At 36.2% G+C, this 26,247-nt stretch overlaps 1 protein-coding gene across 6 annotated transcripts in view; it reads right to left on the bottom strand.

The window, feature by feature from the left end:
* Window positions 1–8,625: 8,625 nt before the first annotated feature.
* The window catches only part of CDK8 (cyclin dependent kinase 8), a 140,805-nt gene continuing 123,183 nt past the window's right edge, over window positions 8,626–26,247 (bottom strand). For 3 of the 6 annotated variants that reach the window (XM_020997189.2, XM_078147071.1, XM_078147072.1), the window contains 8 exons: window positions 25,303–25,434; window positions 22,544–22,687; window positions 19,224–19,293; window positions 17,860–17,932; window positions 14,200–14,297; window positions 13,086–13,164; window positions 12,806–12,964; window positions 8,626–9,914 (listed from right to left, as the gene is read on the bottom strand). In XM_020997189.2, coding sequence (XP_020852848.1) covers window positions 9,789–9,914; window positions 12,806–12,964; window positions 13,086–13,164; window positions 14,200–14,297; window positions 17,860–17,932; window positions 19,224–19,293; window positions 22,544–22,687; window positions 25,303–25,434 — 881 coding nt within the window. In that variant the 3' untranslated portion in view covers window positions 8,626–9,788. The remainder of the gene's footprint in view (window positions 9,915–12,805; window positions 12,965–13,085; window positions 13,165–14,199; window positions 14,298–17,859; window positions 17,933–19,223; window positions 19,294–22,543; window positions 22,688–25,302; window positions 25,435–26,247) is intronic. The other 3 variants (XM_020997190.2, XM_078147070.1, XM_020997193.2) reach the window with 3 other exon arrangements.

Raw genomic sequence — 26,247 nt, forward strand, 5'->3', positions numbered from 1 at the left:
CAAAAGTCTGTTTTGCTTCTGACCACTACTTCCTTAATCTACCTTCCCTCTTATCACCTCCTTCTGCTTTCTCCTAGCCCCTAGCCCCTTCCCCTCCTACTTCGCTGCTGGGTAAAATTAATTTCTATACCCAACTGTATTTGATGTGTCTGTGTGTATATATATCTATATCTATATATCTATCTCTATCTCTACCTATCTATATCTATATCTATATACTCTTCTCTCCTTGAATCAGTTCAGATGAGAGTGAGGTTCAAATATTGCCTGCTACCCCCACTATCATCCTCTCCATTGTAAAAATTCTTCCTTGTTTACCTCTTATGTGAGATAATTTCCCCCATCTATCCTCTACCTTTCCCCTTCTCCTATTGAATCCCTCTTTCTCACCCTTTCACTTTTCTTTTGAGATCACCCAACATAATAGACTTACACCTACTCTCTTTGTCTAAATAGACTCCTTCTTTACTACCTTAATAATGATAATGTTGTTAGGGGTTACATGTATCATCTTCCCATATGGGAATGTAAACAGTTTAACCTTATTAGGTCCCTTAAGATTTCTCACTCATGTTTATCTATTTATGCTTCTCTTGAGTATTGTTTGAATGTCAAAGTTTCTATTCAGATATAGATATAACCTTCTTGAGAGTTTTCATTTTGGGATTTATTTTAGGAGTCACTGGTGGGTTCTTTCAATTTCTACTTTGCCCTCTGGTTCTAAGATATCTGGGCAGTTTTCCTTCATGATTTCTTGAAATAAGATATCTAAGCTCTTTTTTTAATCAAGTCTTTCAGGTAGTCCCATAACTATTAAATTACCTCTCCTTAATCTATTTTCCAGGTCAGTTGTTTTTTCCAATGAGATATTTCATATTATCTTCTATTTGTCATAATTTTCTTGCATAGATCTCATTTCTTCTTAAATTTTCCCTAACAGTCCATGTTTCTTCCATCATCCCCTATGCACCATGCTCCCAGTCAGCCTTCACCCCAGTGTCCACAGACATCTCTTTTTGTCTTCTCAAGCTGCTCTGGGCTGGAAAAATGACTTATTGTGACTTTTTGCTGGATTTTCTGACTAGAATTCGATTTGGCATTTTCTGTGGTCATTTTGTAGGAGGAAGTTTGAGAGCTGTCATCCTTCACTCCACTATCTTGAAATTAAAGGAGTAACTTTCAACTGGTTTGGCAAGTTACTAGATTAGCATTTTGGTGCTAGCTGCTTAAGTTCTATATCAAAACAAAAGACATTAATGAAATATGATTTGTTCATTAGTTATTTTCTAGAGTAAACCATTTTCCCCTCTCAAACAACACACAATGCAAAAGGGATCTTCTAAATGCTCCACTGAGAACATGAAATTTTCTTTCCTTTAATAAAAAAAATGCTATAGGAAAATAAGCTTACTAGGCTGATCAAGCTAAAATAGACATAAATAGCATGCTACTGTCCCCAAGCAACTAATTGGCAAGCTCTTAGAGAAAGTATTATATAGAAAAAGAAAGGAAAGAAAAGAAGAGCTGATGTTCTTCAGAGATAGGAATGAGTTGAGACAAATTCTTTTTGGTTTTTTTTTCTGCATTTCATGCCTCAATGTTATATACACTCATATAGGAAATGTTTATTGAGCACCTACTGTGTGCAAGGCACTGTGAAGGACAAAGGGATGAATAACAGTGTTTACTCTCATGGAGTTTAGAATAAAGATGTATAACATGTAGATAAATAGCTATAGTACAAAGTCAAATGTGATGAATGTTATGAAAAGGATGGGAAGTGCTATGGAAGTTTAGAGGAGGAAGCATCAAAGCAAGACAGAAAATTACATTTATATTTTGGAAAGACTGTCTGTGTATATGCTTAAATGTTTATGAAGCACTTTATAAATAATATCTCATTTTATCTTTACAAACAACCCTGAGAGATAGAGGCCATTACTATCCCAAACTCAAACAGACAGAGATTGTGATTTGCCCAAGGTCACACAAGTAGAAAGTGTCTGAGAAGGGATCTGAATGCAGGTCATCCTGACTTTGGGCCCAGTACTTCATCAACTGTACCACTTAGATGCCCAAGGTGCCCCTTTGCCTTACCAAGGCAAACGCCCCTACAGGCACATGTGATCTCATTCCAGTCCATCTTCTCCAGAAGGTTGTCCCCTCTGTCATCCCAGCTCTCTCATTTATGCATCATTTATCTCATTTACCTTTCCCTGTTTGCTGATTGCCCACAAACGTGCCCATATCTTCCTCATCCTCAAAACTCCTCACTTAATCCATCTCTGCTATTTATCATCCCATATCTATCTTACCTTTTGCAGCTAAACTCCTTGAGAAGGCCATCCACAATGTGTCTCCACTTCTCCTTACTGTCTTCTTAACTTCTACAGGCTGGATCATTCTGCATCTGGATCTGACTGCATCATTCAACCAAAACTGCTGTCTTCAAAGTTACCAGTGATCCTCTAGCCAAATCCTTTTTTGAACCATCATCCTTCTTGACCTTTCTGTAGCCTTTAATACTGTTGATCACCTCCTTCTTGATATTCTTTTCTCTCTAGGTTTTTGGTACCTTGCTCTCTGCTGATTCTCCTATCTCATGTGTCCTCAGTCTCCTTTGCTAGATCTTCATCTAGGACTAGGTGATGCCCATTAACCATGAGTGTCCCATAAAATTCTGTCTTGGGCCCTCTTCTCTTTTCCTTCTAAACTATTTTACTTGGTAATCCCATCAGCTCCTATGGATGCAATTATCTTCTCTATGCTGATGATTCTCAAAACTACCTATTTAGCTCTACTCTCTCTACCAACCTCTAGATTCCATCTCCAACTGGTTTTCAGGCATCTCAAACTCAATGTCCAATGGATATGTTAAACTCAACATGTCCAAAACTGAACTCATTATCATTCCTCCCAAACACTACCCCCTTCCAAACTTCCCTATTATTGCTAAGGTCACTACCATCCCAGTCCCTAGGCTTACAACCGAGGTGTCATCCTTGACTTCTCACTCACTCTCTCACCACCCATTTTTCTCAAATATGTCTCCTTTTCTCCTCTTGCCACCACTTTGGTTCGGGCTCTCATCTCTGTAGGCCTAGACTATTGCAATAGACTGCTAGTGGGTCTGCCTGCCACAAGTTTCTCCCCATTCCAGTTCATCCTCCACTCAGCTATCAAAGTGATTTTTCTAAAGTGCAGGCCTAATCATGCCACCCACCTAACTCAACAAACTCCAAGCTCCTTATCACCTCCAGAATCAAATACAAAATTCTCTATTTGGCCTTCAAAGCTGTTTTCTTACACCTTTTGCTCCTTCCTCTACTAGGTACTCTTCAATCCAGTGACACTGGCCTTGCTGTTCCTTGAAAAGAATACTTGGTCTCCTAACTCTGGGCATTTTCATTAACTATCCCTTGTGCATGGAATGCTTTCCCTTTTTATCTCTGCTTCCTGGGTGCCCTGGCTTCCTTTAAGTCTCAGTTAAAATTCCAACTTCTATAGGAAGCCTTTCACAATCCCTCTTATTTCTATTGCCTTCCTTCTGTTGATTATTTCCTATTTGTAATGTATATAGCTCATTTGTAAATGGTCATTTGCATGTTGCTCCTGCATTAGATGGTGAGCTCCTTTACAGCAAGGACTATCTTTTATCTTCCTTTGTATCTCCAGTGCTTAGCACAGTGACTGGCACACAGTAAATAATTTAATAAAAGTCTGCTAAGTAATACCAACTTGGTGCAATTTAATATTAACCTAAGATATTTACTATGAGAGAAGAGCTTAGCAAATTTCATTAGATTCAAAATAGGAGCCAAAGACATACACACCCTCACACTACACAAATATGTGCACATGCACACATATATCTTTTTCCCTAAATGAATAAAAAGTCAAGACGTGTTAAGTTATTACCTAGTTGATCCCCCCCCAGGATTCTGCAGTGGTGAGGTAAACTAAATTACATTTGCTAAATAGAGAGGGTAGAAAATTAAACAGTTATAATTTTTGTATCTAAGATTAAATGAAGCAAAACATTGTTTAGTTTTATGCAGAGATTCTTTTCCTAAGAATTTTTAAAACGGTCAACTTGGTTAGGGGAAAAAGGAATTTTTTTCCTCATAGACTCTATTAGTGACCACTTATACTTTTAATAATAGCTGCATTTCAGGAAATATCTGCAGTTTGTGACATTAAGAACATGATGATAGAAACAAAAATATCATTCTTTCAGTTCCAACTTGTTTAATAAATATCCTAATATTTGATGTATAACTCACCATGGTTCTCTTTCTAAGACATAGGCAAACTCTGGATTCATATTTTATTTTTTTCTCTAATGCACTTATCCCACTCACTAACAAAAAGCTTTCTCATAGTCACGTCTATACTCTTCACCATCACATACATATCAACTTCACTAAGCAGCCTCTCCTCTTTGGTGGCTCACACTATCCAATTTATCACCTAATCGCGATCCTGCCAGCTGTTACCTATTTACTTCCAGGGCACTCTCCTTTCCTTGAAGAGTTTAATGGCTAGCTCAGTCTTTGTTGTCTTCCCATCACCAGCCCTCAGGATAAGAGAATTAACATACATATTGATGCTCTTTCAACTAACTTTCCAGTTCTTCAACCTACTTAGTTCCCATAACTTACTCCTCCATTCCACCTCAGCTACATGCTAAGATATCCTCTTTACAAACTCTAAAATTTCTTTATCTTATAATGTCATCATTCTATCTTTCCCTATGCCTTTTAACCCCTTCCAACTCTGTTCTTTGTCCTTACCATGGAGGGGCCTCCCTTGACCACACCACCATGTTCTTTCCCAGACTACTGTTCTATACCTACTACACTCTCCTCCCTTTTGTATCTTGATCCTTTGGATGAAACAACTGAACTCTACACCATCTTTCATTCTTGAATCTCTTTCCTCATTGCCCTATCACTAATTATTCCTTGTCAAACACCAACCCAGATTATTTCCATCATTCACCACCTTTGCTCCTATTCACAAACTATTGAACAGAGATGGTAGAAACCACAAAATTGTTTTGATTGGTTCCATTACAAACATAACGGGCCCTTACTAGAGCAAATGTTATTCCTCCCTAATTGATTTTGCTACCAATCTCTATAGTGATAGTTCCAAACCTTGACAATCCTCAAGCCTCCTATAGAACCATTGCTAATGAGAACCTTGTCTCTTACTTCAGTGAAAGAGGTCATTTGTTAAGAGTTTCCTTCATTCCCCTTGTCCTTATTTCATGTCACTCCAGTCTTGAATGAAAAGGTGGTCCTCTTGACCAAAGCCAATCCCTCTGCATACACCACTGGTCCCATCCCCTCTCAATTCCTCCAGCAAATTATCCATACTTACCCCAACTGTCTTATCTTCAGTCTTTCCCTATTTACTGACTCCTCCGAACTTTCCTGTGTCTCCCCTATCATTAAAAAAATAAAAATAAAAAACCTTCACTTGATTTTACTAACCCTGCTAACTCTTTTCATGGCTAAACTTGAGCAAACCTGTGTTTTCACTGCCACCTGGCTTCCAATTCTTATCATTTAACTGAACTGCCCTGTTCAAAGGAACCAGCAATTCCTCTGCCAAATCTTGAGGAACAGCAAGTAGACCAGCTTTCCTGGATCATGGAGTATAAGGAGTGAGGAGATTGGAAGCATGAAAGGGGACAGGTTATGAAGAATTAAGTACATAGAACTTTATGTATTTTTTCAATCAACCTTCTTGACCTCTCTGGAGAACATGACACTGTTGAACATACTCCCCTTTCTGGGATTTTGTGACACCATTCTCTACTGGTCATTCTGTCTGACCACTCCTCAGTCTCCTTTGCTGGATGCTCCTCCAAGTCACACCCACAATGAATGTACTCCAAAGCTCTATCTTGATCCTATTTTCTTTTTCATTGTACTATCTCCTTTAATTTCACCAGTTCCCTCCTGAGCTACGGTCCCATATCACCAATCACCTTTTGGACATCTCAGGCTCAAGTATCTCCTCACTTCAGCACATCCTCTACTTAGCTGCCATTAATTTTTCCCCAATGTGGCTTTGACCATGTTACCTTCCTCTTCAATGAGCTCCAGGATCTTCCTATCAGATTCAAGATTAAATATAAAGTTCTATGGCACTGAAAGCTCTTCATAACCTGGTCCTTTCCTACTTTTCCATTTTCCTCACACTTGACCTCACTCTTTATACTCCATGATCCAGCAAAGTTGACCTATTCACACAAGACATTACATCCCCTGTATCTGTTCTTCCTTTGCACTGGCTATTCTCCCTATTTATAACACTCTTCCTTCTCCCTTTTGCCTCATGCTTTCCCTGACTTCCTTCATAAGACTCAGTTCAAATCTCACTTTCTTCAGAAGGCTTTTTCTGACCTCGATTCCCTCCAACCTCATGTGTCTTCTACTTCAGATTACCTTCCATTGACTCTGTACCTTGTATGGTACAATACAATCTTCCCTATTTACATGTGGTCTCCTCCATTAGAATGTATGCTCATTGAAGTTAGGGATTGTGTTTTTGTTTTTCTTTGTATCTCCAGGGCTTAGTATAGCACCTGCAATTTTAGGGTTAGGTTTTTTTTTTTGGCTAAACCAAACAGGTTTATTATATCAATCACAATGACTTGTCAGTGACTTATTTGCTGTCAACTAGCTTTAATACCAGTTATTAATTTAAGCATTTAATAAATGCTTATTCACTGGCTGACTGACACCATGGTGGGAATGAGGAAAGGCTTCATGAAGAAAGCACCTAAGCTGGATTTTAAAGAATTGTTAAGAATTCAACAGGTCCAGAGAAGTGGGGAAAACATTCTAACACAGTGAGTTAGAACAAAAGTATCAAAATAGGAAAGTGAGAGCACATTCAGGGGACAGAGTACCCCAGTTTGGCTAGAGCACAACATAGCTGATAGAGATATGTTAAAGCTAGAAAGATAGGGTGGGGCCAGATTCTAGAAGGTTCGAATGCCAGGCAACAGAATGTGAATTTTACTCAGCAGACAGTAAGTATCATTTAAAATTTTTGAGCAGAGTAGTGACATGACCAAATCTATGCATAAGAAAGATAAGTCAAGCATAAGTATGAAGGATGGATTAGAAGGATAGTCTAGTTAGGTGATAAGGACCTGAACTATGATGGTGGTAGAATGAATCAAGAAGACGGTATATATATGAGGCTACCTACAGAAAAACTGCCTCACATAATTGGGGGTTGGTCATTATTCTGCTGTATTATGTCACCTTCCCCCTAAAATAGACTTAAAGTAGCTTAAAAATATTTTCACTGTTCTTAAATTTCATTGAAATATTATTTTATGCATATTGACATTTTTAGAAGCTATATTAAAGTTCCTCACCTGAAAAAAGGGAAATAATTATTTCACAGGGACAAAATTATCTGCATTACAATAGAATTATGATTTATCATCCTAGAAATGTATAGACCATTATTTATTTAATTCCATTTGGTCCATATGCCTCTTATATTCAGGAAATCAGAATTTCAGGGAAAAAATTATTCTAATCCAATATGAGTTGTAATTTTGGTGGCATTAGAACACAACAGTAATTGTGCTAAGTAAAATTAGTCAGTCAATAAGCATTTATTAATCATCTCATATGTGCCAGGCACTGTGCTAAGTGCTAAGGATACAAAAAGAGACAAAAGACAAGTCTCTGGCCTTAGGAGCTCACAATCTAATAGGGGACAATACGCAAACAACAATATACAAACAAGCTACAAACATAATAAATTATTTTGAAGTAATCAACAGGGGACGCAATAGAACTAAGAGGGATTGAGAAAGTTTCTTGTAGAAGGTAGGATTTTAGTTGGGACTTGAAGGAAGCCCAGAAAACCAGAAGGGGGAGATTTGAAGACGGGGAGTATTTCAGGCAAAAGGGACAGCCAGAGAAAATGCCTGGAGTCAGGAGATGCAGTTTCTTGCTGGAGAAACAGTAAGGAGGCTAATGTCACTGAATCATTGTGTGTGGGGTAGGAGAGGGTTTGAGAGAAGATGTAAGAAGACTGGGACAGTCTGGGGAGACTATGGGAGAGAAGGTATCTAGGTTACAAAAGGCTTTAAATGCCAAACATAGGATTTTGCATTGAGCCTGGAGGTGATAGGAAGTCCTGGAGTTAGGTAGACCTGTGTTTTAGGAAAATCACTTTGGCAGCCCAATGGATGGACTGGAGTGGGGAGAAACTTGAGGCAGGCAGACCTACCAGCAGGCTATTGAATAATTCAGGTGTGAAGAGTTGAGGGCCTGAATCTGGGTGGTGATAGTATCAGAGGAGTGAAAGGGGCATATTTGAGAGACATGGCAAAAGTGATATTGACAGGCCTTGGCAACAGATTGGATGGTGTGCAGGGTGGGGTGGGGGGAGGGTTGAGGGGTGTGGTTGAAGATGACACCTAAGTTGTGGGCCTAAGGGACTGTGAGGATGGTAGTGCCCTTGACAATAAAAGGATAAGTTTAGAAGATAAGTTCAGTTTGGGACAATTCTAACAATATATTTAGAAACAGTTTTACTTAAATGTCATGAGAGAAGCATGAAAGGAAGACAAATAACATCATATTCAGATTTATGAAAAATAAATTTATTACATAACACCTTGTTTTTAACAATGTTCAATTTTTTCCTCAGAATACTTGCGTCATTCATGTAAAATAGTTTGATACAGTACATTGTATGTTATAGGGTTTTTTTTTCCTCATAAATTCTAAGGCTCTCCTACTCCTTTCTCCTTTGCTGAAGTAAGGGCACCCTAAGTAACGTGCGAACAAGTTTTAAGAAAGAAAATTAAATGAACAAAATTTTAATTCCACTACACCAAGTCAGCTCTGAAAATCAGGACAAAATATCTGAATGGATGCCGCACCTTTTTAAAGGAAGTTATCACCTCATGCTTTTTCATCTCAAAGCATGCTCACAATCAGCAACACCAACAGAAAAAATAAAACACTGTCTATGACAATCTTTTTAGTTTGTTTGCTAAACCAAATAGGTTTATATCAATGACAACATACTTATTTACTATCAAATAGCAGCTTTAATACCAGTCAAGTCATCGATTTAAAAAACAAAAAACAAACTCATAGGTTGGAAATTAATCTTTGGGAGTTCTGAAATCTGCTGGAAAAATTGAGTGGCTTTATGTATTTTGAAAAAAATATGTACTAATTTTGTTGGTCAAAAACACTGATCATGTGGAAAATGAATCAACCCATTGAAAAGACTAAAAAGAAATATATACCAAAATAATCTCAATCTGAATCTTGATTATTTTGTTGGTTTTTGTTGTTGTTAACATTTACTGTATGTTTCAAGTACCAGTTAAAGGATTTTGCGTACTATTGGTCAGATAATGTTACATCGAGAGAATTCACCACATACAACAAGGAATGCCTGCCCCTAGCACATTTCACAGCTTCAACTGCTACAGACTGTCACTGAAAAAATGCATTGGTCAGTCTGAACCATGTCAAGTAAACTATGGAAGTAGCATATCCACAACACAAACTGTGCTAGCACTTTCTTTTCAAGTCTAACTCCAAAAACAGGTAACATTTGCGAGCCACTACTCCAATCTGTGAAAAGTGGTAGAACTTGGCTATTGGACATTTTGAAGGTGTGGTTGTACAGTACATTCGCATGGCCCATACCAGGTTCCAGGCAGAGAGCTGCATGGTCAGTCCTGCAGCATTAGCAACAGTGCATTGACATTATTCAGATGCAGCTCAGTACCGGTGTGTCTGATGTGAGTACTGTGGAGGCTGCTGGGAGGTAGTTGAATATCCCATGCTGCTCTGTGGCTGTGATGTGCTTGGTCCAGGGTTGGGATAGGCAGCATGTGGATTGGAACGCTAGGAAAGGAGGCAAAAGGTAAAAGGTGTGAGTTAAGTGAGTAAGCAATTCACAGTTGCCATACCCTAAAATGACATTGCTCATGAGATTCTCAATGAAATGTGCTCACAAATCTCTCCTGAGTCAATGATTTAAATCAGATTAAAGTGACTTTTAATACCAGTATCACTATTTTGCATCTTATGCTTTAAATCTCTTTTTCAACTCATTAAACATACTTTGTTGGAGAGATAAAAAGCCTCCATTACAATAGACAGGGGCATCCCTGGCTACCCTCTCAACTACTGGATGCTCCTACTCTGGTGTGTTCCAAAATCACTGGACCATAAGAAGGAGGGAAGTGCCTCTCCCTCAGTCCAGACTATCAGTTTACCACTAACATTTAGCAATGCCTCCTTTGAGGTTCACTCCATCTACCCAGGAATACTTGTTGCAGTTACCTAGATTTCTCTTCTCCACCTCAACACCTGCCCTGTTGCACACATTGATGTCCCTTCACCTAAACTCCCACCTCAGTCACACACAAATGAGCCTTGATCTTATCATTATCCATAGCTCTTCCACCCGCATGGTCTAGAACTCTCAAGTTCCCCTTGCTGAATCCAGCCTTCTGTCATTCAATCTCCTTCTGCTTCACTACTTCACCTATTCTTTGTACATATCATCATGTCAGCCTGTTCCCCCCTCCTCCCTATTCTCCTAGTCTATCACTCCTATTCTGTCCTTCCTTCCTTTCCTTCAAAGTCTTAACCCTATGGTCCACTCATTCAACCAAACACTACGTTCTGCCTATCTCCAATCCTGGGTTACTACCCACATCCTTTGCTCCTACCTACATGCTGCTAAACATTTGCTGGAGAAAGTTCTGCCACAATGGTGACTAACTTCACTACAAAATAATCACCCTCTGTTTGCCATTAGGATCTTACCATTACACACACCACCCTGCCACATCTCCTCCTTTATCTTTGCCTCATGAAATCTCAAGCTTCCTTCCAAGCATAGATCAGTTGCTGCTTCTTACAAGAGGCTTGTCCTGGTTCCCCAGCTGGTAGTGGTCTCTCCATACTGAAATTACCTTTTATTTATCTTTCACGTATTTTACAGTAACTTCTCTGTATAGATGTTGTTCCCTCCTGTAAGAGTAAGGGCTGGGGCTGTTCCGCTTGTACCTTACCCAATTCTCTAACACTCAGATGAATCTATCACCTCAGTGATGCAGACCAAAACTATAAGGGGCTTAATAAATGTTTGTTGAGCTGATTTGAACTAATTTCTTAACAATTTTTTACTTTAACTTATTGCTTTATACACTACAGACATTTTTAACATGTGTAAATCTTATTTCTTATCCAGATCAACCCAAGACAATAAACAAAAGAAGAAAAAGAAATATGACAGTAGGATGGAAGATTTAATGTAGAACAAACTCTCATTGTAGGCATGGACTATCTCATTTTTGTCTTTATACTGCCAAATCTAGTACAGTGCATGCCACATAATAGGTATTTGATGAATGCTTGTGGAACAGATGATAAATGTGGAATTAATTTATTGTGCTTTGGTATATTTTTCATTTATGATTTTTATTTTCTTAAAGTATCTATGAAAGTAAAAGCAATACATTGGAAAGATAAGGGACAGAATTTGTCAAATTTGGTAACTACACACAGAAAAACAGAAATAACAATATTTTTGATAGCTCACCTGGGTGATAAGATTTTGTCCCCTACCCCACTATAACAAAAGATTAGCCATAAAATATTCTGTTTCAAAGAACATTTTACAATATCATTTTTGATTTTGCCAGTGGTTCCCTAGACTTATAAAAATTTAAAACCATACAGATTTATAAAAATCAAAAACAAATACTTTCCCTCAAAATTAACCAATATAGACAACAATTTAAAACACACTAAAGGATAAGCTCGATAAATGTCTTCACTTCTGAAGAATGCTGTTTAGAAGCTGTAGCATTGTTCTACTTCATTCCAAGGTTATCATCTTAATAAGGTATAAACACATTGTTGAGCCAAAAAAAGTGGAACATGTATCCATTAAGGCTGGGCGAAGGGGGAGAAGAGTTAAGCTGTCTTTTGTTGGTGAGACCACGTACAAATTAAACTATTACCCTGAAGTATATAAGAATTAGAGTCATGCTTTCTTGCTTAACCCAGATAGTATAGATATAGGCTTTCTCCAACAGCTTGAAACTCCCCTTTACTGTAGATCTCACCCCCCACCCCCAATCAAGCCCCAAAACCAAATCCCTAGGATTACAACAATCTTCAAATCCTAATTCTTAAAGGTAACAGTAGCTATTTGGGAACTGTAGCATTCAATTTAAATAAGACCCTTTTCTTTCATATGTAGGAAAATAACTGGTTGAGTTTCCAGGGACCATCACATAGTGAACCCAGTTTGCTGATTAGAACAAGTAGGAAAGAAACTGATTCTCAAAACGAATCTTGTAAGTAAATATATACATGTCATCTGAGTAGGAGACATGTCAATACTTAGGCAGCTAGGAGATACAGTGGATAGAGTGGTGGGCCTGGAATCAAGATTTTGAGCTAAGACACTTCCTAGCCATGTGACTTTTGGGCAAGTCATTTAACCTTTGTCTGTCTCAAGTGTAAAATCGTGATAATAATAGTATCTACCTAATAGAGTTTTTGTGAGGATCAAATGAGATAATATTTGTACAGTGTTTAGCTCAGTGCCTGTCACACAGTAGGAACTTAATAAATGCTTGTCCTCTGTCCCATGTGGATAAGGAAAATGTCTAAACAAAACAGCTATACATTATGGAACATTTACAATGATTTACTGCTTCCCCACTATCTCACCACATAAAACAGCTTTATAATGAAGTTCAAATTTGAAATACCTGATAGTCTGAGGTCATGATCAGTCCACCTGAGGTAGTGGTAGGAGGAACAACTCTCACTTTTTTCAATGGGGGTCCCTGTGCATGACTGCTGTCTTGATTCCCTGGATGACCAGTTCCATTAGTATGGTTATTGCCCTGCTGCTGCTGCTGGTTCTTCTCAATTGGTTAAACAGAAAAATAAATTTCAACTCAGAAGGCGAACAAAAGTCAAGATGCAAAAGGTTCGGGGTAATAATACAACAAAACGAGAAGCTATAGATTGTACTTCAATATTTACTTTGTCTCCCTTGTCATCAGGCTCTTCTTCTGTTAAAAATTCACGTTTAGGATAAGGGATCTGGCAACCTGCAAAAACACTGGCCATAAGAAAACAAATAGTTACTGTCTTTTTACAGATGGAATCAAAGTTCCTGTGTCCTTATGAGGAAAACTGGCCTATACACAGTGACTTTTGCCTGGCCTCATTTAATTATTTTCTTCCTTAGCTATTTTTATAGAAAAAAAAAACTGGAATATATGTTCTCAATGAAACCTGCCTTTGGCTAACAGATTTTTTTTACATTGGCACCATCATCACCACTGCAGCTATGCTATCTGAACAAGGAAAGACAGCTAGTGAACTAGCCAATACTATTTTAGTGCTTTATCTAATACTAAATTTCAATCATTTCAGATTTTTAAAAACACTTTATTACTTAAAGAGTAAAGGAAAAAACATTTTATTTCATACTTTCAAAGAACTTCTCATGCAACTAAGAAACAACCTGAGTCTTTATTCCCAAATACTAACATTACTGCAGGTAGTTTGGGGAATCTCAACAGGAATTAGAATAACATGAATCAACTTTCTTCCTGTGTCATTAGATTCCTCTTCTCTAGATGACATTAGAGATCACTACCAAAATATGGTTCAAGTGTGTCACTATGACAATAGGAATTTACCTTTAAATGTTTGTTGAATTGAATTGAATTGAATTCCATACTTTTGGCCACTTTCATAACAAAAGAAGAGATAGGAACACATTAACTAATTAATTGGCAAATGGCACTTGGCATTCCAGAATAGAGAGCTGGAACTTCAGGCCCCAGAGCAGGAGTCTGGGAAGATCTATAGCATGAATAATCAACCTGTCAGTGAATAACAGGATTAGTGCTATGACTAATGGGATCAAAGTTTCATAAAGCAAGAGATTAACAGAAATGCCATTTAACTTTAAACCCCTCAAATGGCACCTCAGTCATTAGTGTGCATTTTTAACTTGTCAGAAGTAAAGTCTTTCCTTTCTGGCCATCCTAGTGGTGGCTATTTGGAGAGGGGTAACTATGGGGAAAACATGCAAGAAAACTTCTACTTGTCATGCTGATGACAGGGTAAGAAATCAACCACTCACTCTGATGTAGGAAGTGGATCTTCTAAGAAATAAGGATCCTGCATAGCCTGTTCTGAGGTAATTCGCTTTATTGGGTCCATAGTAAGCAACTTCTGGAGCTAAAACCAAAAGTCACAAAAGTATTAATATATAACTCTGAACTTTTATAAATGAAGACTTACGATAGAAGGCCCGATTGTCTTTTCAATAAACAAAATCTGAATGCGAGAGGTGCCTATTTGTACAATAGAAATATATCAAAATTCACAAGCAATTAGTCCAATGCAATTCAGGCAATGAAGGGGGGAGGGAGTAGAGGGGGAGTGGGAGCCTGGAGACCTGGGTTTAATAAGAGCTCTACTACACACTGTGTTGTCGCCATTCAGTCATTCAGCCATGTCTGACTCTCCGTGACCCCATGGACCATAGCATGTCAGGCACTTCTATCCTCTATCTCTCAAAATCTGTCCAAGTTCATGTTCACTGTTTCCATGACACAATCCATTAATGTCATCCTCTGCTGACCACTGTTTCTTTTGTCTTCAATCCTTTCCAACATCAGAGTCTTTTTCAATGAGTTCTGCCTTCTCATTACATGGCCAAAGTATTATGCTTGAGCTTCAATATTTGATCTTCCAGTGAACAGCCTGAATTAATTTCTTTAAGCATTTACTAATTTGATCCTCATGCCATCCAAGGGACTCTCTAAAGTCTTCTTCTCTAGCACCAAAATTCAAAAGCATCAATTCTGCGGTGCTCAGCTTTTCTTAAGAGTCCAACTTGCACAGCCATACATTGTTCCTGGTTTTGACTACAGGGACCTTTGTCATCAAGGTGATGCCTCTGCTTTTTTTATGCTGTCCAGCTTTGCCATAGCTTTCCTTCCAAGAAGCAAATATCTTTTAATTTCATGGCTCTAGCTGCCATCTGTAACAATCCTTGAGCCCAAGAATATAAAATCTGACACTGCTTCCATTTCTTCTCTTTTGATATTAAGCTTCAAGTCAGTTTTTATACTCTCCTCTTTCACTCTCATCAAGAGGCTTCTTGATTCCTCTTCACTTTCTGCCATCAGAGTGGTATTGTCTACATATCTGAGATTGTTGACATTTTGGCAACCTTAATTTTGGCTTTTGATTCATCCAGCCTGGCATTTCATATGATGTACTCTGTATATAAGTTTATTAAATAAGATGACAATATACAGCCTTGTTATACTCCTTTTCTAATCTTCAACCAGTCAGTTGTTCCATGTTCAGTTCCAACTGTTGCTTCTTCATCCACACGGAAGTTCCTCAGGAGACAAGTAAGATGATCTAGTACTTCCATCTCTTTGAGGACTCGTCACACTTTGTCACAGTCAAAGGCTTTAGTTTAGTCAATAAAGCAGAAGTAGATGTTTTCATGGAACTCCTTTGCTTTCTCCATAGTCCAGTGAATGTTGGCAATTTGGTCTCTAGTTCCTCTGCCCCTTGGCAAACCAGCCTGCTCTTCTGGTACTTCTCAGTTTCTATATTGCCAAAGCCTACCTTGTAGAATCTTAATCAAAATCTTGCTGGTATGTAAAATTAGCACAACTGCTCAATAATTTGAACATTCCTTGGCAGTGCCTTTCTTTAGGATTTCTCATCTGTAAAATCAATCCTCTCTGAGCTCCCTTACGACTATAAAATTCTTTGAAAATACATATACTCGGGGCAGCTAGGTGATACAGAGAATAGAACACCAGCCCTGGAATCAGGAGGACTTGAGTTCAAATCCAGCCTCAGACACCTGACACTTACTAACTGTGTGACCCTGGGCAAGTCATTTAACCACGACTGCCTTGCCAAAAATAAAAAAAGAAAAAGAGAAAAAAGAAAATATATATACTCACATGACTCGTATTTTCTAAAACATACTAAAATCCTTTTACTTTTCTACTCTTTTTTTAGAAAGGAAGAGTAATTAGATTTCAAAATAATAAACTATTATAAATTAGTGATATTTGAAGAAACAAATATATTAAAAGGTGACACTTCTATATTAAATAAATATTTAATAAGCTTAAGTAAAAACTGAGTCCATTAGGAAATATGTAAATAGAAGATTTGGATTTAATACTCCTTGTACACTCAATGATCTGTTCTATTATAATTCTGAACTAATAAACCTCACTTGCCTTGAGGCTTAATATAAGAATACAAAAATAACAACTTAGAGCCAGTAGGGACATCAGTAACGGCTTCTTGTAGGAGGTGATCCATTAACTCAGCCTTGAAAGAAGCAAAGGAGTCTAAGAGTCAAAGGAAAGAAAAGAATGCACTCCAGGCACCAAGGTTAGAGATGAAATGATGGGAAACAGCAAGAAGGCCAATTTGGTAGGAACGCTGACAGATGAAGGGAGGGGAGAGGAAGTAGCAGGGGAGGAAAGGGGAGGAAAGTGGACCAAGGACGGAGCCTTGGGAGAAATTCACACAACCTGGGTGGAAAGAGATGATCCAGCAAAGGAGACTGAGGATCAGACACAGGTATGAAGAAAACCAGTATTACCTCATTAAAACAGTTTAAGAACCCACAAAAATGCTTATGGAGTTATATAAGAACTACTGGTTGGTATTACTTAGGATAAACAAGGAATGCCAGGATCAATTCAGGTCACCCCATGATACAAACATCTCATTTCTCTCCAAATAAGTTGCAAGGAAGTACAATTTTAGGGTTCCTCTGAATTACCTTTTCATATCAACAATAAATTTCTCTAAAACTCCACACTTGTTCACAATCCTGCTAATTTTATATTTATAAATGAGATTAATTTTATATGAACTCATTTAACAATTTGGATCTAACTCTAAATATATTATAATAATCTATTATTGAGATAAAAGAATACTGGTCCCATGGAAAATAAGAAATGTAGTTTGAAACGTTGACAAGATGTAATCATCATATTATCCTTGTTATTGTTTGACATATTTGCTGAGTAAGTATGAAAATGAAGCCACATTTCATTTTCAAGGCATTGCAAGTATTATTTATTGAACTGTTAAGGAGTTTATGCTAGTAGAGTATATAAAAAATAAGTTAGAAGATGAAAAAAAAAATCAAGCTGTCTTCCAAAGATTCCCTTTTGCATTTCAAAAAGCATACTTTTAGGGTCCAATTGCACAATGCTTCTGTTCCAATGTGACAAAATTGGTATTAGTGACAAAATATGTTGTCAAATATGGAATTGGCAGTAGTAAAAAGTACAATATAACTTCATCATGAATCACCACACTATTACCTAGATTCATTTCTGTTATAAGTCAGATGCTACACATACAGTGGGACAATGCATCTTTTAATACAATATTGAAATTTCATAATGTCAGTGTCATCCTTGTTTTCCCATAGCATAATTATAGTAGGGTTCAACCGTACTTTCAACATGCTTTAAGTAGTTCTTTAAAGTGTTTAACTACAAAACAAATAAAACAACAAAAATATCTGAGCTCCTGTTAATTGGAAATCTATGTAAAATATTTAACTCTGACTTGTTAAACCACCCCATAAACCAGGGACAGTAAGTGCTCTGAAGCATGTGTTACACCAAGCACACAGATGAGCTCTTCTTCTAATAGACCAGCCCCACGTTGAACCAGTTATTTATTATGCACCAACACTGCTTCATTATGACTGCCATTAATCAGGCCTTACCAAGTGGAATGCTTTACTGTCTGGTTTAACTTTATGTTTTTCCATATACTTGATAAGGCTGCAGTTGGTATATCTGAAAGAAAAACACTATAAGATGTAGAATCATATCAGATTTAAGTTGAGATTCATTTTACACAGCAAAAAAGAGAAAAATTTTTTATCTTTGATTACTCATTATGATATATATGAAAATTGTTATATACATGTAAAGACTAACATAAAATTAAAACTCATATTTCATCCAATATCTCTTTCAGTCATCTATGAATGTGGCTGATTAAACATATTATTGCTTAACTGAGGTGAAAATACATAATACTTATTGAATCATTATTCAAACACTTAATTTTACACTAAAACTCTTAGGATTTTCAAAGCTACTTCTCAAAAATTTATCTCAGCCTTGAAATTAAGTTAAAATGCAGAAGTACTCCACATAAAATTTTACAATGCAGAAGTACTCTACATAAAGTTACCCCTAATCAGCATCACTAATACATTTAATAGCTAGCATTTTAGATAGCACTTTATGGTTTGAAAACACTTTTGCAAATATTATCTAATTTTATCTTCACAACAACATTTTGAGGTAGGTGCTATTATTAACCCCATTTTATAGATAAGGAAACAGCCAGACAGAGGTTGAGTGACTTGTCCAGGATCATATAGCTAGTAATTGTCTGAGACCAGATTCGAACTCTGGTCTTCCTGATTCCAAGTCTAACACTTTATCCACTGAGCCACCCATCTGCCAATTATAAATATTATAAGCAAACTCCAAGGAAAACTTAACACTGTAACACACTTTGACCAATCAAACTTCTGTAATACTATTCTACAGGACTAACTGCCCCCTATAACAATGTTTTATCTGTAATCATATTTTCATTTTACCAATTAATGATGCCTGTTAGGACATATGTATATATAAATTATCAGTACACAATATTTTCCCCACATGAATAGTAAACGGGCAAGAAAAATGCTGTTCATTATTCACTGAGCATAAATTATTATTTATCTTGATGAATGAGTAAATAGTCAATAACAAGTTTAATTTCTTTTTAGTTTAAAAAATTATTTTCACATCCATCAAAATGACATTTATTCATATATATGGAAAGAGAGAGATCTTTTGCACTCACATATCAAGATTTTCCCATTTTAAAAATCATCACTGAAGAAAGACTAAGATGACAACCATTTGTCAAAATCTAAAGGACACTAAACAGGTTCAGTATTTTGAATAACCTCGTGTTGAGTGATATCAGGCCCCATGCTTTGGTCACATGGAAATTATAAAATGGATAGGACTTCATACTATATTAAAAAGCATGCAATAAAATGCATTTTCTTTGACTTACGTATTTCTTCGGAAATCTTTCATTAATGTTGAATGTTCAGGCATCTTTTTTATATCTTCCCAATCTTTATCTGTGAAGTACATTCATTATTTTTATATTGCCCAACCTCCAACCACCAGTGCACAAAATATTGGCCAACTCTATTCGAAGATGTCACCCCAATCTTTATTATGCCACACGGCATAATTAATCTAATTTCACTTTTTGAACTAAACTTTGCTGGTCCCATCTGTAATTTTCTCAAAGGTAAGTGAAAGTTACTCCTCTTTTGTAGCTTTTAAAACTGATAACAAACTTTTCTCTTAAGTGTCACACTCAAAGATCTAGAGCTGGAAGGGACCTCATTTTACATATGAGGAGACTAAGGTCCAAAAGTTAAGTGACTTGCCTAAGGCTACATAGATAATAAGTGGCAGAACCAGGCTTGAAACCAGGGCCTCTAATGATCTGGCCTTGCCTCTTTATTTCATTCTTTATGACATATATTTCTCCACAGTAACATATGTAATTATTAAGAAGTAAATGTAGCATAACTTATTCTCATATGAATTTTACTTTTAGAGTCAACCAAAATTACTCAAAAGTCTTAGAAACAAAATGAGTTTGGGTAAAGAAAACTGTATTACCTAAAACAGGATTTATTACATAGAATAGAATTCCTAAGTAAGAAAGCATCTGTTTGTCCTACCTATCTATCCATCTAGCCAGGTTTTTTTTTACCTAAGAGTTGCTCAGAAGGCTATGCTCAAATGATTGTGTTTATCATAATTATTATGAACATTTACTGAGTGTATAGTGCTATATTAAGTACAATGAAACATTTTAACAGCACCTTTAGCACATATATCTATGTCTATATATGTGTATGTATATACATATACATACTATATATATGTATATGGTTAAGATGCTTTTACTTTCTCCTCAGGACCAAATATTTTTCTACTACAACTTCATACTAAACAACAATACTGAAGACAGTGAATGTACATTCTTTATTTACAATTTATTAGTAAATTGAAAATCCCCATCTCGTCAGATTCTCAACTTCACTATCTCTTTGTTAATATCATTCTTCCTATTTCTAAAGTTAGAAATCTCAGTATCAACTTTGATTCTTCTCTCTTTTATCCTCTTTATACAATTTACTGGTTTGTTTTGTTTTGTTTTTAGGTAATTGGGGTTGAGTGACTTGCCCTGGGTCACACAGCTAGTAAGTACAATTTACTAAGTCCAATCAATTCTTCCTTTGAGATGTCTCACATTTGCCCTTCCTTTGTTATCAATTAATTAAGACCCCCATTAGTACAAACTTGAATTACTCCAACAACCTCCTAGATGGTTTCTCAAAAAATAAACTTTCTTCAATCCAATATATCTTGAATGGTGTTGTCAAATTAGTTTTCTTAAATCATTTAATCTTTCATTCATTGTGTCACTTCCTTGCTCAGGGATATGCAATAATTTTCTGTCCCGTTACATGAAGTCAAACTCTTCTGGCAGGTTTTCAGTGCTTTTGCTCTCTATAGTCTGATCTCCCCCTACTTATTCAATTTATTTATCACTATTTTTCAACAATCTATGTTGTTTCTGGTCTACTCCAGCAGACTCCATAAAAGTCATTCTTGCTTCTGGACCTTTGTTTATTAAACATGCTTTTCTCCTAGAATTTAATGACTTCTCAACTTGCCTGTGACTACTCAAACCCTATCTATCTCTTCTACAAGGCCTAATTCACATCTTTTTGAGGAAGTCCTCTGTGACTAATCCAGGACTATAGCATTTTCTGCCCTCTAAACAGTGATAGTCTGTTTCACATAATAATTCACACTTAGTTATAAATTAGCTTGTGTTCATGATGCTGAGAGACTACATGGCACTCATGCCAAGTGATAGAAAGCCAGCCTCAAGATCTGGGTGCAAGTCTAGCCCATGACATAGACTGGATGTATAATCATGGGCAATTTACTTAACCTCTCAGTGCTCCCAGGCCTCTCTAAGTCTGCATATTGTGAAGCAGCTGCTGATCTGAATTGGTAGAAGGAGTTTCATTACTGGGAAGTTTTCTATACCAATTAAATAACAACAATGGTCCCCATAGCAAAAAAGAAACAAAACCTTGTAAATATTCTCTAGTTGCTCTATGTACAGGTCTTATTTTTTCAAGTAGACCATTTAAGGACAATTCTCTCATATTTCTTTTATTTTATTTTTTAATTTTTAGGTAATTGGGGTTAAGCGATTTGCCCAGGGTCACACAGCTAGCAAGTGTCAAGTGTTTGGTCTGAGGCCGAATTTGAACTCAGATCCTCCTGACTTCAGGGCCGGTGTTCTATCTACTGCACCACTTAGCTGCCCCTCATATTTCTTTTATAACAACACCTAGCAAGGTGCTGAGCATATACCATAGTTGTTTGTGTTTATTACTGGTCCATCTCCCTCTCATAAACTAGATAGCAAAAAGTTATAGATACTGTAAAGAATCTGTAGACAGAAAATCTTAACTCTAGCCTTAACTCTGCTTGGAACTTCCTACAGGATCAAGGTTAAGTGCAATTTCTCCCCTGAAAAGAAAAATGATAAATCATATGTCTATTCTATCTTATACAAAATGGGAGAACAGACTAACAGAAAAGAACACATTTCAAAGAAAGGCAACATATAAATTTTTTATTTCATTTTTTTATTTTTAGGCAATTGGGGTTAAGTGACTTGCCCAGGGTCACACAGCTAGTAAGTGTCAAATGTTTGGTCTGAGGCCAGATTTAAACTCGGGTCCTCCTGATTTCAGGGCTGGTGCTCTATCTACTATGCCACCTAGCTGGCCCCCAATATATAAATATTTTAATAGTATTTACTGCACACTAATATTAGAAAATATGAAAGTACAACTCAAGTGCTCTCTGAGGTGGTATCGAACTACAGTAACCTTTACTATATCTTATTCCTACATGGAACCCCAAATTGCAGCGATCTCCTTGTTATTTCATTAACAGCAAGGTCTTCAAAAGAACAAAAACCTTAAAAACATTTTGTCCTTTTTCAAAGATAAAATAATTTCTATCCCTGTTTCCTCTTCAAATCCAAGTCACCATTTAATATGCAAACTAAATACATATATATGTATATATATACACATACACACACACACACACACACACACATATATAATGGTGTATATTTGTGCAAACTTTTGAACAAAAGATTCTATACAAACAGCTTTTATGCTTTGCTTAGTCTAACCTTTATTTTAAAAAAATAAATATTTTCAAATGCAGATATCTAAAATTAAATAAGAGTGATAAAAATGCAATATGTACCTGCAGGAAATCCCATTACATTGAATATTCTGTCCAGCTGGTCATGGTGATAAGGATTACTAGTTTTGATGTCCTCTTGTCGACAGTGAAATATTGGTTCTGAAGTTAGTAGCTCTGCAAATATACACCCTATAGCCCAAATATCTTTAAGGAGGAAAAAAAAGAAAGAGAAAAAGGAAAAAGAAAAAGAAAAGGAAAGGAGGAAAATAAAGTGGATCTTTCCACAAGAAAATGCATTGTTGGGGTTGTTTTTGGAGGGGTGAGTGGAGAAAGGGGAAGGCTTCTTTATAAAAAAAGGAAAGTGTATCATTGCTAAACAATTAACTTACAGACAATAAATACCATGAAATTACATTAATTTTAAACTCCATATTTTAAATCCTGTTGTCCCACCTCCCTCCCACCTAGTAGTCTTACTCTAAGTCTCAGTCTACATTTAGAATAGTTGAGTGAAGTAATTTATGCCAAAACCAAAATCACATCCATAAAACTGGTTTCAGGGCCCGTTATATCAGAAGTGATAATTGAAAATAAAACAAAATTGAAATTAAGCAATACTTTTTAAAAACAGGTAGGCTGGGCAGTTTTGTCTGATGAAATAATTGTGTTATTTTTGTCTCCTTGATGATTTGAAATTTCAATAATTGCTTTGTCATTAATACTAATTAGTAAATTTCTATTGTCAGCAGGAAAAAATAAACTTCCAACTTCAAATATTTATTGAAACAGTATTCCTGTCCTCAAAGAGCATGTAGCATTTCAAAGTGTTTTTTTGAGTTACAATTGTATCTCAACCTGTGAGCTGCTTTTCAGTATCTGTGACTAGCTCCTGAAAATGGCAACAAAATCACTATTTTAAAAGGGTAGGTCAAGGTGACTGCTCTCTTTTTACATTATAAACTCATTGTGCAAAATTCAAACTATATATTTATTTTCTTATTGCCACATGTTTAAAGTCTACTTAGCAGAATTATTCGTTAGTGAAAAAAATTTCAAAACACAAATAGGAAAAGATGGACTGACTTATCCTTTAAAAAAATAATGAAGGTGATATGTAATCCACTGTGCACACAACAGATACACAACAAATTCAGGAAAACTGGATTATTTTGGCCAGTATATGTACTACATTTTTAAAAAAAATTATTCAGAAGCAAACCAATGAAGAGGGGAAACTTTTTTTTTTAGGCAATTGGGGTTAAGTGACTCACCCAGGGTCACACAGCTAGTAAGTGTCAAGTGTTTGGTCTGAGGCCACATTTGAACTCAGGTCCTCCTGACTTCAAGGCTGGTGTTCTATCCACTGTGCTACCTAGCTGCCCCTAGGGGGAAACTTTTTAAAAGCTTACTTGCAAGTAAGTTAGCTACATTAATTGTAGCCCAGTATAAAATTTGTGGAAATCCTTAGAGTCAAAGATTAATTGTATTGTCACCCTCAGCAAAGTATGATTTGGAAATGAATGAATTATTATCTACCTGTTCTTGAAAGAAAACCTATCACTGATGCTAAAAAGGTTATATTTGATATGAACTTGGGTTTGTATTTCCCAATAATAAATGAATTTCTCAATTCTTGCATTTCACACCAAAAAGCCACCACACTCAGTCAACACTTTTAAATAAAAATATCTTTGGTCAAGGCAAGTAATATTTTGAACATTTATCTCTGAACAATTTTTTTCACATAGCATAAATTTAAAGATACTGTTAAGTTCGCCAACTATCTTTTCTTACTAAGAAATTGTCAGGTAACAATTTATGCTGTAATTATATACCAAGTTGACCTATCATAGTCTTAAAGAATCAATTAAGAAATCTACCCAATGATGATATAAAATATAGCTGCAAAAAAGAAAAGTAGATGGGACTATTACTTTTTTTTAACAACACATTAGAAGAGACATCAGAGTAAGTAGGACTGCTTAAGCTAGGAAGAATGTGGCTTGATGGATAAAAGCAAAAACATAGAAGGGGATAAAAAGAGGTAGGCAAATGAAAAGTGAAGAGGGGACTAGTTTGTTCCAAGACCTTGATCACCTATGATAGCTTCCTCCTCAACATACATTTTCAGTATCTTCTATGTCTTGCATACTAATTTTTATTCACATCATTTGCCCATTGTATTCTCCACTCAAAATTTTTCAGTGATTCCCAAACAATATACAAATCAAAATAAAACACTTCAACTATGAACTTTAAAATAATTCACTTAGTAGCTTATCATACCTAATTGCTGTCATTACACATTACTCTTCAGTCTATTTTGCCAAACATATATAGAAGGTTCCTATTTATGGCTTCCTATTCCTTCTTCCTTGCACCAATGAGTCTTTTGTTAAGCTATACAATATTTATGGAATATCTTCTCCAATCTTATCTACCACATCATGACTACTTAGCCCTTCCAAAATAATGTGGTTAAATAATTGAAGGATTAAATTTCTTCTCCTATTTGGCTCTGGAAGGCAGAACTAGGACCAACAAGTAGAAATTATGGGGAAGAACAATTCAGTTCAACATAAAGAAAATTCTCCTAACAATCAGAACTGTCCAAAAAATAGAATGATCTTTTGGGTGGGAGAGTGAATTCTTTTATCACCAGTTTTCTTTAAATAGAGGCTAGCTCGAATGATCAATTGTTGGCAATGTTGTAGACAAGATTCATGCTTTGGATGAGGTTGGACTAGATGACCTCTGAGGTCCCTTCCAACTCTTAGATTCTAAAGACAATTACAAAATTTTTAATGAGTTCTACTTACCAATAGCTTTGGTATAATGTCTTGCTCCAAGAAGAAGCTCTGGAGCTCGGTACCAGAATGTTACAACTACTGGATCCAAATCTGCTAAAGGCTTCAAAGGTGAATTAAATAATCGTGCAAAGCCCATGTCAGCTGTGAAATTTAAAACAACACAACAAATCCATTTGAATATTAAGAAAATAGATTTTTACAAGCTTTACTGACTACACAACATTTCATAGTACTCATGTAAAAGAACAATAGTTTGAAGTAATAAAACTTTTATTTCTTAATAAGGTTCTTTATACAACCAACTTAAGATATCTGTATGCCTTGAGTGCTATTCATTGTCACCCAGATCTTTGCTTAGATTAGTTCCACGGTCCTTCTCCCTATTCTCCTAGGCAGGATTCCAACTGTTATGCCAAAAAAGGCAAAGCGCCATGACCCTAAGATGGGTTTTGGTGTTACTGAAGACACTGTCTGTGACAACTGCGAGGAAGTGGTATACAGTTCTGACAAAGATGGATGAATTATCTGCTACTTTAAATTACCTGTGGCTATTTTACTGGCATGGATGATTGAAAGGCAAGAGTATTTTAATGTCATCACTGATGACATGGATTTACAGATTTAAATGACTAAAGCACAGAATTTTAAAGCTTAAAGGGATCACAAATATCATCCAGTTCAACCCCATAATTTTACAGATGAAACTGAAGACCAGAGTGGTTAAATGACTTTTCCAAAAGTCATTACAGTCATTTATGATAGATTTGAAATTCAATTTATACGTATGAACTGAATATATATACAAAGATACACACACATATAAATAACTTCTATAACATCTATTCACTATTTTTAAGCTTAACCCAGTATTCTTTAAAAATTGAAGAACTATTAAGTAAGGTTAGCTTCCCTCCTAATGGAGCTCTTCAACAAAGTAAGCATTGTTCTACTGTA

The sequence above is a fragment of the Phascolarctos cinereus genome, unplaced genomic scaffold (genome assembly GCF_003287225.1).
Source record: "Phascolarctos cinereus isolate Bilbo 61053 unplaced genomic scaffold, phaCin_HiC Scaffold_726;HRSCAF=1367, whole genome shotgun sequence".
NCBI classification, from domain to species: Eukaryota; Metazoa; Chordata; class Mammalia; order Diprotodontia; family Phascolarctidae; genus Phascolarctos; species Phascolarctos cinereus.